The 13,305-nt window shown below is 48.8% G+C and overlaps 5 protein-coding genes across 5 annotated transcripts; 1 reads left to right on the plus strand and 4 right to left on the minus strand.

Moving 5' to 3' along the window:
* Positions 1 to 1,004: 1,004 nt before the first annotated feature.
* Positions 1,005 to 1,379, minus strand: COCVIDRAFT_41829 (hypothetical protein; the record flags this gene model as incomplete). The annotated part of the gene is made up of 1 exon (XM_014696431.1): positions 1,005 to 1,379. The coding sequence occupies one exon, from the start codon at positions 1,377 to 1,379 to the stop codon at positions 1,005 to 1,007; it is 375 nt and encodes a 124-aa protein (XP_014551917.1).
* Positions 1,380 to 2,091: 712 nt separating this feature from the next.
* On the minus strand, positions 2,092 to 3,812 carry COCVIDRAFT_41830 (hypothetical protein; the record flags this gene model as incomplete). Its single annotated transcript, XM_014696432.1, has 4 exons — positions 2,092 to 2,137; positions 2,600 to 2,767; positions 2,833 to 3,298; positions 3,377 to 3,812. 4 exons carry the CDS (start codon positions 3,810 to 3,812, stop codon positions 2,092 to 2,094), a joined length of 1,116 nt encoding a protein of 371 aa, XP_014551918.1.
* Positions 3,813 to 5,230: 1,418 nt separating this feature from the next.
* COCVIDRAFT_111625 (hypothetical protein) lies at positions 5,231 to 5,518 on the minus strand (the record flags this gene model as incomplete). The annotated part of the gene is made up of 1 exon (XM_014696433.1): positions 5,231 to 5,518. One exon carries the CDS (start codon positions 5,516 to 5,518, stop codon positions 5,231 to 5,233), a length of 288 nt encoding a protein of 95 aa, XP_014551919.1.
* Positions 5,519 to 6,544: 1,026 nt separating this feature from the next.
* COCVIDRAFT_111599 (hypothetical protein) lies at positions 6,545 to 8,051 on the minus strand (the record flags this gene model as incomplete). Its single annotated transcript, XM_014696434.1, has 2 exons — positions 6,545 to 7,827; positions 7,886 to 8,051. 2 exons carry the CDS (start codon positions 8,049 to 8,051, stop codon positions 6,545 to 6,547), a joined length of 1,449 nt encoding a protein of 482 aa, XP_014551920.1.
* A 639-nt stretch (positions 8,052 to 8,690) lies between these two features.
* On the plus strand, positions 8,691 to 10,097 carry COCVIDRAFT_41833 (hypothetical protein; the record flags this gene model as incomplete). Its single annotated transcript, XM_014696435.1, has 1 exon — positions 8,691 to 10,097. The coding sequence occupies one exon, from the start codon at positions 8,691 to 8,693 to the stop codon at positions 10,095 to 10,097; it is 1,407 nt and encodes a 468-aa protein (XP_014551921.1).
* Between the last annotated feature and the right edge of the window lie 3,208 nt (positions 10,098 to 13,305).

Here is a 13,305-nt window from a genome sequence, read left to right on the forward strand (position 1 = left end):
TTATGATGTATGTGTTACATACGTGGTCCTCGCCGGTGGCCATACCCTTTACTACAGGCAAGTATGGTGATATAGCAGCGGGGGATATCCGCACAGTCATTACATTATGTCCTTGAGTGTACCTGGAAGAATCAACGGAGCAGCCTAGACTAGCGGGAAGGGTATGCGAAGTGATTGAAAAAGGCAAGGTGTTAACCAGAAAGATGTTTCGAATGGCGACGACCAAGACCAAATTAGTCAAGTGAAGGCTGTGGCTTTCCAATGGCGCGAGCATTTTGGATCCGGAGAATATGGCTGGCCAAGCCAAAATTATAGCTGGACAAGTGCCGATTCAGCTGGTCGCGTCATCCAAGTGCTGTACAAAGACAGCTCACACTTGTATCATGAGTACTCATCACCAGGCACTGCTGATCTAAGGCTCAGGCCAATGTCACAGCGTGACCAGTCCAGGTTGTTTGTTATGCACAGTAACTCGATGCAGGGAAACAGAAGGCGGAAAGTATAATCGGGCTTCAATGGCGGTGAGAAGGTAGACTGGGTAGCACAGCCATCAACTGGACAGCCACAGTAACTAACGGTCAGGCCTTAGTGCACGCCCTGTTGTTTGCTAAACGCGCGTTTTCTCGGTGGGATTCGATGCGCATACAGTCGCAACGGATGTGTACACACATATATTGATGTCTGTGTGGGTGTGTGTGCGCACATGTATGAGATGAAGATGGTAACGAAGGGGGTCGAAAACATGGAAGCGCGTCGCGTCGGACCGTGGGGGGTTGCAGCAGGTCATGGGCGGCAAAGGGCGGGGGAAGACCGGGCTAGAATGCGCCCATAGGCAAAAGTATGTATAGTAAGGCCTAGGGTGCACGCGGCCCATAAATTCCATCCTCTGCCGCTAACGCCGCGCCATCAACATCCTCTATTTTTTTTTCCTCTTGCTCTCTCGACACAAACTCGCCATACACGCCCACAATGTATCATCTGGATGGAAACCCGTCGTCGTCGGATCACACCCTCTTCAAGGACCTGCTCAAGATGACGACATCCAAGTGGCAGTCGATGGTGAAGAAGGACCCAGCCCCAGTCCAGGTCCAGGTCGAAGCCAACACAAGACCATGCGTGTCAAGAAGCTCCACCCAGCTCTCTCTGCCAAAACCATCCGAGTAGGCTTCATGCGCCCCGACTTGGGTGCAGTCGGCCAAGCCATCTCGCACATTACAAGACTGTCCCATATTACCCGGTCGGGCCTGTCCTACGCCCGGTAAACCCGCAACCACTATAGACGACAGCTCAAGGGGGGCATTGCGTCTTCCCCCCCAAAAAAACCCATGGATCAAGCAGCCCGCGTTGGCTCCCTGCGGACTATTGGCCGACCCTACCATCTAGAACCAGATATCATGTCCACAAGCAAGACGCGCCATCAGTGTCACGAACCCCTCATTACTGGAAACTCCTTCGGCAAAACCATTGTCCACTCCGGCAGTTTACCACGATTTCGCTTCCCCGACGGACTTCAACATCCATTGCTTGTCGACTAAACAATGCCGCTTTGTCAATGTATATGGCACGAGTCTGCACGCGAACACCCCGTATACATGCACGTGCATATTGTGTGGTGGGGCCGAAGCTAGTAGACGCAAGCGACAAGCTACCGAATACACTACTTTTGTACGGTGCCGCAAGAAGCCTGTCGATTAATGGACACACTGCAGAATGTACATGGAATGTGAGGCCTTGGCTTTGTCTGTCCACCTAAAGCCTATTTGTTTTCTATTAGAAGGCTGGGAGCTTATTGACTCAATAACTGTGCTCCATGCAAATTAGACTTCCCCGTGGTCGGAATATCTCGACTCGGCGAAAAGGCGGTTGGTTACATGGTGTATATTAGTTAACTAAGAATTTTTTTTTGTACAAGTGCCTATGTGGTAGGCGCGCCCTAATGATAATACAACCCCGACCACATCCACAAATGCAGTTTGGTCAAGACTTACAACGTTCAAATTGCGTGATAGCCAGCCCGCAGTATTTTCCCTATTGAACCTGACCTTGACACAATCACACTGCCCTAGAACTTGACGCAGTAAAGACCCAGGATCAAGCCGTCATGTGGCCAGCAAATTGTTTCGTCCTTGGCCTGACCCTGACCCGTAGTAGTGTTGGTGTTCGGCTACCGAACATTCTTGAAACTGGATCCCGGCTTCTCCGGGATCAATCGCATTCCCGCAGTAGTAATTTCGGGACTTTACAAGATTTTCGCAAACTTCTGATCCAGTTTGCCAGTTTGTAGACAAACGAATTCCTCAGAAATCAACTTGTGGTGCGATACTACTAGCTTCCGTTTACAAATCGCCTCCCCCGCAAAACAACCTGTCCGCAGGCGTTAACGCATGATTTCTCGCGGAGAAATGCCCTCGGCGTCCGGCGCAAATACATCCGGTTTGGGTAGTAGGTAGTAGCAGTAGAACTTGGTCGTGTGGTGTCTTCGGAGAAATAACCCCCTCCCCCCCTCCCATGCTTGACGACTTCTTAGTACTACTACTATCCTGACTCGCGATTGCGACAACGCCGTATGTGTCTTTCGAGATTATCTCTCCGCGCAAACCGTTTTTGTGGAATGTTACATGCCGGATTAGGACAGGAAAATGCTTGTGCTTGGTACATGTCTTTGTGGACACTTCGCTCATGCCTCCGCAAGTCGGCTTTTAGCGCAAATGCCGAAGGGCAGTGCTGACAGCGATAGCGTCGACGATGCTTGCGGTTGAGATGCATACTGAAGGCCCATTTCTTAGCAAAAAAATAACAAAGCTATCATTCGCATTCCATTGCTTGACTTACTTGAGCTGCCCTTTGGTAGGATACGTTGTTTCGCACGCGTCGCAGTCGTAAGACTCAGCTGTCTTTCCGGATTGTGTAGTACAAGCAGGCCCATCTGCGTCACATGGCTGCGCGGACTCACCACGCCCATCCCGGCCAGTATCCGACAGTTCACACGACTTTTCGCTGTTTCGAGAAGAACTGTTGTATTCGATAGGCGAGTCCAGGAATGGATCATCGGCGGAAACACGTGTTGTAGCTTCAGAAGGGGACGAGGTTCGAGGCGTTGATATACTCGTTAGTGCCACAGTCTGTAGACTCTCTTTACTACTCTCTGAGTCGATGCTTCTAGACATGGCCCCTCTCTTTTGAAGCCAGGGAAATATGACTGGATTTGGAGCGAGCTCTGCATCCCAGGGGCTAATGCACTGCTCTTCGCCATTCGTTCCACTGACCCTTTGTCTCGCCCAGCCAAGATGCGCAGGAGCTACAGTGAGTAGCTGAGATGAGCCCTCTATATACACTAATCAGTGAAAGCTAATACGCTTTGAATAATTTGACGAACCGCTCTGTGGCACGATACGTTGTAGGTATGAAGCCTTGTCAATGCCCAAGACTCGATCGGCTGTGACGGCTCGTGCAGGTTTCGATGTCTTGTACCTTTCTTGCCTCGCCCATATGGAATCGACAACTGGCGGACGCTCATAAGGAGGTGGGTTCAAAATTGCATCTTCCCCGTTAGTATGCTCGAGATCGCGGAGCTTTCTGAAGGGATCCAGCTTGCGTCTCCTGATGCGGTCTCTCATCCAGACCCAAACCATCGGTGTTGCCAGAACGGCTACGATAGCGAGACAAATACCAACAAACATGACGGAATCTGCTTTCGAGCTCCTCCCATTGCGCGGTAGTAATGGTCGACTTCTCCCTTGTGTTTGACGCGACATCTCTCTCGACATGGGTTGGAACAAATTTTGCATCATATGCGCCTTTCGTGAAGCCATGATTCAGAGAGGCCTCACAGTCAGGTTCCCCGTTTGCAGTGTTAGTGACTGCTTGCCCCTCCAGAGCATGAAATCCCTTTTACGACAGCACTGGCTTGTTTGTAGTTGCTTGGTGCCATGACGATTTGAGGCTGAGGCTGGGAGGCATACATAATTTGGCGGCAGGACGTGATTGGGTAATCATATTCGTCGGGTGGATGGACATTAGCACATACGAGAGACCTTTTGATTCGACTGATCTGACGCGAATCCCATTTAGGAGTTGTGGCTTCGATATTAGCCCATTTGGCCCCCGGTTAATGTCCTGAATGGAGCTCTCGTGTGGCTTACATGGGTCGATTTCCCATAGTTCAGTTGGGTACATGTTTTACTGTGATACAGATATCACTCCATGGGATAGAGAAAAGCTTACATAAGAGTCTTGGGTATTTTGTATCAACGTGCTGTGTTGTCATGTTGCTGGCGTGGGAGTACGCAGCTCATCTGTGAGGGGCAGCAAAAACACCAGGAAATCTCACCGGCAGGGAGGCGCCGCCACCAACTGATCCTAAGCAATCCTTCGATTCGTGGACAAACTATGCGCACCCAGACATTATCCACAGGGCCCATGCTGCACTGAATACACCATAGGGTGGCCGTACATTGGTTTTGTTGGTGTCGTTCGCTACTCGTATCCTTTTAATAGTAGATGTCTAGAAGTTTGCAGCTTCAGCTTTCTAAAGTTTGTTGTGCAGCACGAATTTCTCGAGGGCAGCACATTGTTGAAGGAGTTTTGCAGGAAGTTCGGATATGCCACAGCTGGTTGAACTTTAAGCAGTCCATAATCCTTGTTTATATGCCTAAGTTCACTCTCACCCACTCTGTTTTTCACTACTTAAAACTTGAGACAAGCGTGTTCAAAGAAGGAAGTCTCGAACACAGTATCCCCGCGACAGGGGTAATGATCTGAACCGAAGGCTTTTCTATGAAAAACGCTTAATAAATGCAGCATGCAGTGCAGAAATGACTTGCAGGCTACTCGTGAAGATGGCCGCACAAATTCGGGTAACTCATGAACGAATAGCGGCGTTGTTTTGCTGTCACCCCTTGAGTACAACAAGGAAGGTGGCCATTCCCTTGGACAATGTATTGTATATTATAGTATTATTTCCAAGAGTCCATTGATGATCTCAACACAGACATAAAGGGTTGGAGATGGGGAACATGTATCAGGTGAACGCGTAAAGAAAGGAAGAAGTAAAGGATTCCCATTGAACGATTGAGTGTTGCTAAAGTACAGAAATATTGCCAACCAATGTAGAAAAGATAAATCAGATCTTATCGAAGCCAAGTTGCTTATCAACTAGTACGTCCAAGCAGCCTAGTTCAGACCCTCGAACAATTGCCCCTATCCTTTACAATCATCGGAAAGATGAAACTCAGGCATACCCACCACGGCGATATCGCCAGAGTTCTTGGTTCCTTCCATCACGATGCTCATCCAGATGACTTCCTTGACCATAGTATGTCGCATACGCCGCGTTCAGACTTTCATGGTGTTCTCGTGTATGTCGCTTGATAGAGATCCATAAGCTTCGTGTCTTGCTTGGCTCTTTCAGTGTGGATCCGCATGTAGAGGAGGTGATGGATGTAGCAGAAGAAAGCGATTTCCAGGGGTTCAGCTTGTCAGTCGATGTGCGAGGTGTTGTTGTTGCAGACACGGACATGGCTGGCGAACGTGTTGTGGAGTTTTTGTGGTCTGGTATGGTACTTTTTGGCCGAGTTGGTGTTTTGAACTAAAGGTTTTGCAGGTGAATTGAGTGGCCCTGTTTCCTCTTGTTACGATGCGACGTGTTGGTTGTGATGGTTGCCAGAGAAAGGCACGAAAAGGAAATATGGGTTGTGATTTGTCCGGTTCAGGGATACTGGAGTGTCCTTGCGTGTAGCCGTGCCGCAGTGCAATCAGTGTGTGTGTGGGCGCGATTGCGTCTGTAATACCTTAGGTCCCAGTGATGGCTCTTATTGATCTTGGGTCGGCATCACACTTCTTTATATACGGCTCTTTACTTTACCGTTCGCTGGTACTTAGTCAAGCTCTGCAAGCTCCAACCTTGTGACTGCATTATTCTACACGATCACGCCCTTTTGCTGTGCCAAAAGTTACAAATCTCTCAGTCGTCACGTCTAAAAGTCAAACATGGCTCGAGCGGAGACTGGCATACCTCCGCGTCCCCACAGTATAGCCAGTAGCGTGCATGATGTTCAAGCCACTCACTCCCAGTTTGGGATGCGGCTAACTTTACAAACGGTGAATGACGTGAGGTTACCTGGTTTCTGCAGCCAACCACCCGAAAGCCGGGTCACTTCACCTTGTCGATGCAGGGGTGGTGTGCAGTGTGCTACTGGATACATCCCAGCAAGAAGTGAGTAACGTGTGGAACACGAGAATTGACAAGTTGGGCGTAGGGCGCGCGCCTTATCGAGATTTGCTAAGCGAGACGTGGGCTAGCAATTACGCGCCCTTTGCATGTCAAAGACCAAGCGTCAATAGAGAACATGAACACCACATGACTCACATTGACAAGTGATATCAGCGAAGAACAGGGCGCGACTGCGGCGAGTATAGAAGCGAGGATGCGCCACCAAGATACAAATTGTCATCATTAAACATGATAGTATTATTATCAAAGATATGTCGTTGCCGCTTCAATCAATGGCTTTCTCCATACAGTATGCACATACAGGTGACATGGTCAGGCTTTGACAACTACCTGCCAAGGTAGTGTGTTGTCGAAAAAGAAAGTCGCCTTTGGCTGAGAAGCAAGATTGACATCAGTCATGTTGCAAATCTTGGTAAAATCGCCAGCTTCAGCACGCTTTCTCTGGATGATTTGCTGGTATTCTGACAAGGGGCACGAAGAGCCTGGCCCGCTAGTACATCCTGTGATGGGGTAAACGACATCATTGATGCGGATGCGCATGTACACATCATTCAGGTTTGTGCCATTGCGCCTCTGGTGGTAACGGGAGGTGCTGCTGGGAGCAGCGGCTGGGCAGGACAAGCGTTCAAAAGCAACTGTTCCACGCATCTTGACTACTTGAGAAGATCGAAACAAGCGATCAGGAAGTGACGCGTTACCGGGAAGTGGAGGCTGGCTATCAAAAACACCGATCATGGCAGCAAGCTGGTTGATCTGTCCATCGTTGGCGAAGTTGGCCATGATGTTGGGCGGATTGAAGGTCCCGTTGGCAGTCTTGTAGGTTGCATTAGGACCGTCGACAAAGCGCTGCACAGCCATGTCGATGACTGGTAGCATCTGGTATTTCTCGATATCTGAGCCGAGACCAGTGCCGTACCAGTAGCGCAGGTCCTGAGCATACTCGTACTGCAGGATCTCCTCCTCGGTAAGAATGTCGCAGAATGGGCTACGCCGGCCGGTTATCTGTGTCTCGAAACCGCACAAATATGGGATTTGATCGACTTGGCCGTTTGTCAAGTTCAAGCCTCCGTGGATCTGGGAATTGAGTCTGGCGGCAATTGGTGTGAGGTAGATCGAGTCCCATACTGGCTTGACAGGGCTACCCTCGTCGTCGTCGTAGGCCTTGCAAAGGTCGCTGGGGGCGAGAGAGTTGCCCCAGCTAGCGGGATTGCTTGCATTAAGAGCATAAATAGTGGTGAGGTCGGTGGCATTGGGACCAACAAAGCCTTGTGCGAACAGACGAGCGCTGTCTCGTACACGGGGCCCGGAAGTGTAATAGTTGGACCACATGGTAAAGGGAGTGTTGTACTCGTACAAGTCGGGGTAACGAAGGCGCCAGGTGGTACCCATCTCGTGGAGCTCCTTCCAGCCAGTTGGGCTCAAATTGGCAATTTGAGCCTCAGGGTTGGACAAGACGGGCTTCCAGGTCTTGAGGAAAGCAAGCTTTGGGTTGGTGACGGTGAAGTTACCGGCGGCCTGGATGTACTTTGAGAATTCCACCCATCCGTTGTAGGCACCCCTGTCCGGGTAGCGCGAACCATGGCGAGAGAAGAAAGCTAGAAAGGTGTTAGTTTGACTTATCCGATGGTCTGGCGGGCAGCAGGGCAACATTACCTGCCAAATCAACCTTGCATCCCTCAGGCACCTCGGACGAGATGCCGGTTGTCTCCTCGCCCGGATACCATTGCGCATTGCCGCCAATGTGTTGAAAGATGCTGAAATCTTGCTGGGCGGCAGCTGCAGTGCTGCTAGCTGCAAGAGCCAATGCGAGAAGCTTCATGGCCGTCGATGGAACTGGAGAGGTGGACGGGGGCTACAGAAGCCATGTTGCTGGGAATGTGTATGCACTCTTATACGCGTACGGCGGCCATGTACCCATGGTGCATGAAGCTCTCGTATTGACCAAGAGCGTTAGTATCGGAGATGAGGACAAGGCGATGCTTCCTAAGGCGGTAAGGATGCTCAGGTACTCGATACACGTGGGGGCAAGACCAGCAACTGGCTGGCTGGCTTGCTCGCACTGCGGCGTCGACTGGGCGGGATCCTTCACGCCGATACTGAGAGTAATGCCATGTGTGCCTGTATTCCTCCAAGTTAGTACACATGTACATGTACTTGGGCCTGCCATGCGGACGCGTTGTAGTGGTGGTGATGGTGGTAGTGACGATACATCCACCCACTTCACCGCCCATGCAACTGCAACCGCCACTTCTTCTCCCCCAGCCAACCAATCAAGCCTCCGTCGCTCCGATTAGTCACACACGTGCTTATCGATACCCGACCCACCATCTCGACAGTTGACCCGCCCACCATTACAACCCGCCGACAACAGACAGCATTTGCATAGTCATGCCCATCCTCATGTCTCCCAGGTGACTATCTCAGACGAGCCCCTCACCGTTTCCTGAACCTTCGGACCATGGCTGAGCCCAAGCCGCGCCAGCGCAAATTTGCCCCCCGGTCACGCACAGGCTGCTTGACTTGTCGAACTCGGCGCAAAAGATGCGATAACGCGCAGCCTCAATGTGCCAACTGTGCACGACTCAACCTCAAGTGCGAGTGGCAGCCTCCACGCAAGATTGTCTCAGAGCCATCCTCTCCGCCCTCTGCGTCCAAAAGCCCCAATCTCCACACTACGCTTTCTTTACGCCCTGGCCTCGATCCATGGGATGCCCTGCCCGGAGACCACAGAGCTGAAAGAATGCATTTGCTGCAATACTACGTAGAGGCTTTCGTACCCAGTGTCCAGGTAGCCCCAATACCTACCAGTTTCTACACCAGCCTCTACATGCCTTGGTCCTTTCAGATTGAAGGTATGCTAGATGCCATACTCGCCATTTCCTCCGCTCAGCTGGCACGAAGAAGTCACGATGACAATCGTGCCAGCCATCTGCGAGCAGTCTCAACCCGCCATGAGAAGAGGTGTTACGACTTTATTCGGGAGCGCTTGTCCCCCTCTGGTGGACTACCAAAGGATACCTATCAAGTCACGGCCGTCATCTTAATCTTGGTTGGCCTGGAAGCTCTCAATGGTGTCAAGACGACTAGATGGATATCTCAGTTGAAGAGTGTTCAGCGCATTCTAAACTCACTTTCCCCAGAGCAGACCATCATGGATTGCGTCGAGGTCGACTCTCTACATCGCCACTTTACATACCACTTTGCCTCTGCCTCACTCATGGCCCGCGTTTCCAATCCCGGAAAGGCTGGCTCACCTGACCAAGGCTTGCTCTCAATCAGCGCTGCTCTTATGCCAGGCACTATTGATCCTCTCATGGGCATCTCGTACCAGCTGTGTGACCTCATTTCCCGCATCCAATACATCAACGTTTCAAACCCAGCTTTTCCGCTGACCACAGAAGCTTCTTTTCATGTGATAGAGCAGGGCATACAACATTGGAGTTATGACAATCCATTCGCATTAGGCGTCGATACCACCATAGCACTCGACCTCGTCTCACTCGCAGAAGCCTACCGTCTTGCCGCCCTCATTCAACTTTACCGTACTTCAACAAGTCACTCTCATCTCATTCCCGGCTGCGCATCCCGAACCATGGATTTCATTGCTCGCATCCCCCCAGGAAGTGCTGCTGAGTCAAGCTTACTCTACCCAATATTCCTAGCTGGCGCAGAGCTGGACGATGAAGCAGCTATTGAGCAATGCTTCACAAGACTGGACGGTATTCAAAAACGCAATCGCTATGAGAATGTAGAGTGTGTCCAGAAGGTTCTCAAGGAGGTTTGGCGGCCAAAGCTTCAAGGCGGGCGGAGACGTGACTGGGAAGAGGTAGTGCGCGAGTGGCAATGGTCCTTCACCCTTGGATAAGCATCGAGTCGCGTCACTCCTTATTCCACTCGCTCTATACTATAACTCTATATATTATTCTCTATAATTCTATATATGTAATAAGATTAGAAACATCTATAGTACTATAAAGAAGAAAAATCTATCTCAAGCTTACGTTAAGTATAGATCTACTAGAGCGCCTATTTATATATTATAGTATAATATATAATTAAGCTTAAACTATGAAAGAGCTAACTTATAATTAAATAGATAGAATAAGCTAATAGCTAGGCACTATGAAGTACTAATTAAAGAAGATGCCTATCTATATATATAAAAGAAGATTATAATATATACTACGAGCTAGTTACGTAATACTATACTATAATACAGTGTATGCTATGTGTCTATGCAGTGTATCCCGTGTGTATACGCAGCGTATAACCTTTCGAAATTACTTACTTGCAGCAAGCACTTATAAGCCGCTATGTTGTCTAGAGTAGGCTTTATACGAGATTTAGACTTTATTAAACTCCCCTCACTAAAGCGTGCCGCTCAGCAAAGTATCTTTAGAGTTTGGTTATTTCAACTATGCTTCGGCGTGTTAAACGCGGGTCTTTGAAGAACAGATCTTCCAGGGCATCTATGCACCTGGGTAGGTAGTGCCGCGAGTTGACTTCTTCCCAACTCCTCCGGTAGATACAATCTGCAGCCCATTAGTAGTGAGACTCCAAAAATGTTGTATAAAGTCTGACTGTTTTTCGCACAATATTAACTACTTACAATAAGCTCTATTTACCATAGTCTTGTGAGCCCTTCAAATCCTTCACCAGACTCGCAACGTCCCCGTATCTCGATCTAGTTATCAACTTTTGTCTCCACATAGACTTGCTCGAGAACTAGACACGGCCAACAAAATGCAGCTTCCAAGCTGGGCTACATTGTTGACCCTGCTCGCCACCCAAGTCGTCGCTAAGCCTCAACTTACCCACGAGTGCAACGGCGTCGGTGTGACTAATGCTGTAGTAAGTGCGGTCTCTAGCAGGCTGCGTGCGTACACTTCACTCTGAAAAACACGCTAACTCCTGGTCAAACAGAGTATGATTGACGCCTTCAGTTGTGATCGATCTAGAGCTGACTACAGCTATAGCGTTATTTCGCACCTGGCTAAGCTAGTGATCTCTGTTAGTAGTTTAAACAGAAATTCGTTCATGATTGGTGCGTGGTTCACCACCTTGAGCTCAATGGGTGTAATTGGCTCGGTATATGTGCAGCCAGAGAGCACTATGTTCTATCTAGCAGAGAGCTCTGTCTTATTAATATCCTTCTAAAATGCGCGTCGGCATTTGCTGCCTCTGTCGCGGTCTGCGCTACTTGTATTGGTGCGCCGGAGATAGAGCCCCTTGACATTGCAGCGTGCATGGCAGCTGCGGGAACTGCCATGGCTGCGTGCGCAGATTGCGGGATTTAAGGAGGTTATTAAGGCGCCGCTAGATCCCTAATGTCTCAAGATGCGGCATGGGATCATATAGAAAGGTGGTTGGCAGCAATTGTGTCGATAGGTGCTACTAAGGACAGCCACGCATCGTCGCTATTTCCATTAATCATTATTCTTTATAGTCTTAATAGATTATTAAAGTCTTATTTTTTATCTTTTTATCTCTAAAATTCTACGTGTATCTAGTTTACTAACATAAAGAGGATTATAAATATAAACAAGAAGGTATTTAGATGACGTTATATATAGATATGTAGAGAAAATGGATTTACCCCGAAAGCGTCGTCGAATTTCCGAGATAGAAGGGTCTAGTACGCATTACGATTATAGTAGAGCGCTCTAAGTTAGCTGATAACGGCGGGGTGGATGGCATAACAAAGGTTGGTTGCAGAGCTTATTGGAGGTGTTCACGACTTATATATACTATTCTAGTAAGTAGTCACTCGTATTAAAGCGTCCACTAGTAATGTATGCTCGGATGCACGCTGCGTATTGAGCCAAAAAGTGGGTACTACATCCTTTTTAGCTGCAGGCGAGAACAGGCATGCTTACCTATAGAGTAACGCCCGTGTGGAACGCAAAGGATGCGTTAGTGCATGAGAACATATAGGTCTCGCATGAGCGCCCTCCAATCTCATGGCCGGGCAGACACAGCCAATGACGCTACTCCCTTCATGCAGGTAAGATCACATTCCTAGGTAGTCCAATGAGATCTTCAGATTACCTACTAAACTATGTCATCATACTTACGCATAACGCTAGAAGGCGATTGCACCACAACTGACCTTAAAAACTTGATCTGCACTGCCTTCGCCTTTATCCCATCCCATTTATCGTTACAGATATTCATGCACCAATTCGTACCCTTCTATCACACTAAACATACACTTAGCACGAAGGGCGTTACTTCTTTCTACGTTTCATATGTCACAACAAGGGGATTGTTCTCGTTCTTCACAAGGTATTCTGTCCTTATACAACCTTTTTCGATTTCTGTCTTCCTAGTGTATAGTCTAAAATATAGCAGAAAGAGACAAGGCAATGCAGTCTAGGACTAAGTCCCTGGTCGGTAGCAACCAAGATCAGAAAAATGCAGATGGAGAATCAACTTTGGATAAGACGCCAAGTACTATTATTCTAGGCATCCCCTTCTCCAAACATCTGTATACATAACTAAGATCCTTGATAAGTGCCTAATGTTATTGATTCGTCACCCCATTCGTGTACGCAGTCTCCAAGTCAGGACGACAACGTTTCTGAGCAGGAGTGGGCAGTTGTAACTAGACCCAAAGACGCCACAGATATCGGTACTGGTGGAATATCAAGTCACTTCAGTTTTCAGCTTGGTTGGGGGACATGGAAGTTTACTTTGTTTAGCTGGGATGTAGACATAAAACATACCCACAAAGACAAAGGGAGTAGTACACAACAGGAGCGATAGGCAGCACTGTGCATAGATACAATCAATAGGTCAGTTCTCTTACAGAAACAAGTCAATGATTCATTGAACTCCTTTGAAACTAAAAAGGCGGGTAAAGATACGCCAAAAGCAGAGAAATGACCCGCCCGTCTATTAGCGTTGCATACTTGTTCAGCTGAGGCTAACAGTCTGACAATAGCCGATCTTGAAACTAATTACATGCTACCAAAAAGCCGATGTATGACCCAGGCACAAAATCGGCACCCTCGAGTCGAAGTGAGCTCGAGACATGGAAAGGCAGAACTCGACAGCCTGAGGGGTTGCGAAAT

The sequence above is a fragment of the Bipolaris victoriae genome, assembly GCF_000527765.1.
Source record: "Bipolaris victoriae FI3 unplaced genomic scaffold scaffold_123, whole genome shotgun sequence".
NCBI classification, from domain to species: domain Eukaryota; kingdom Fungi; phylum Ascomycota; class Dothideomycetes; order Pleosporales; family Pleosporaceae; genus Bipolaris; species Bipolaris victoriae.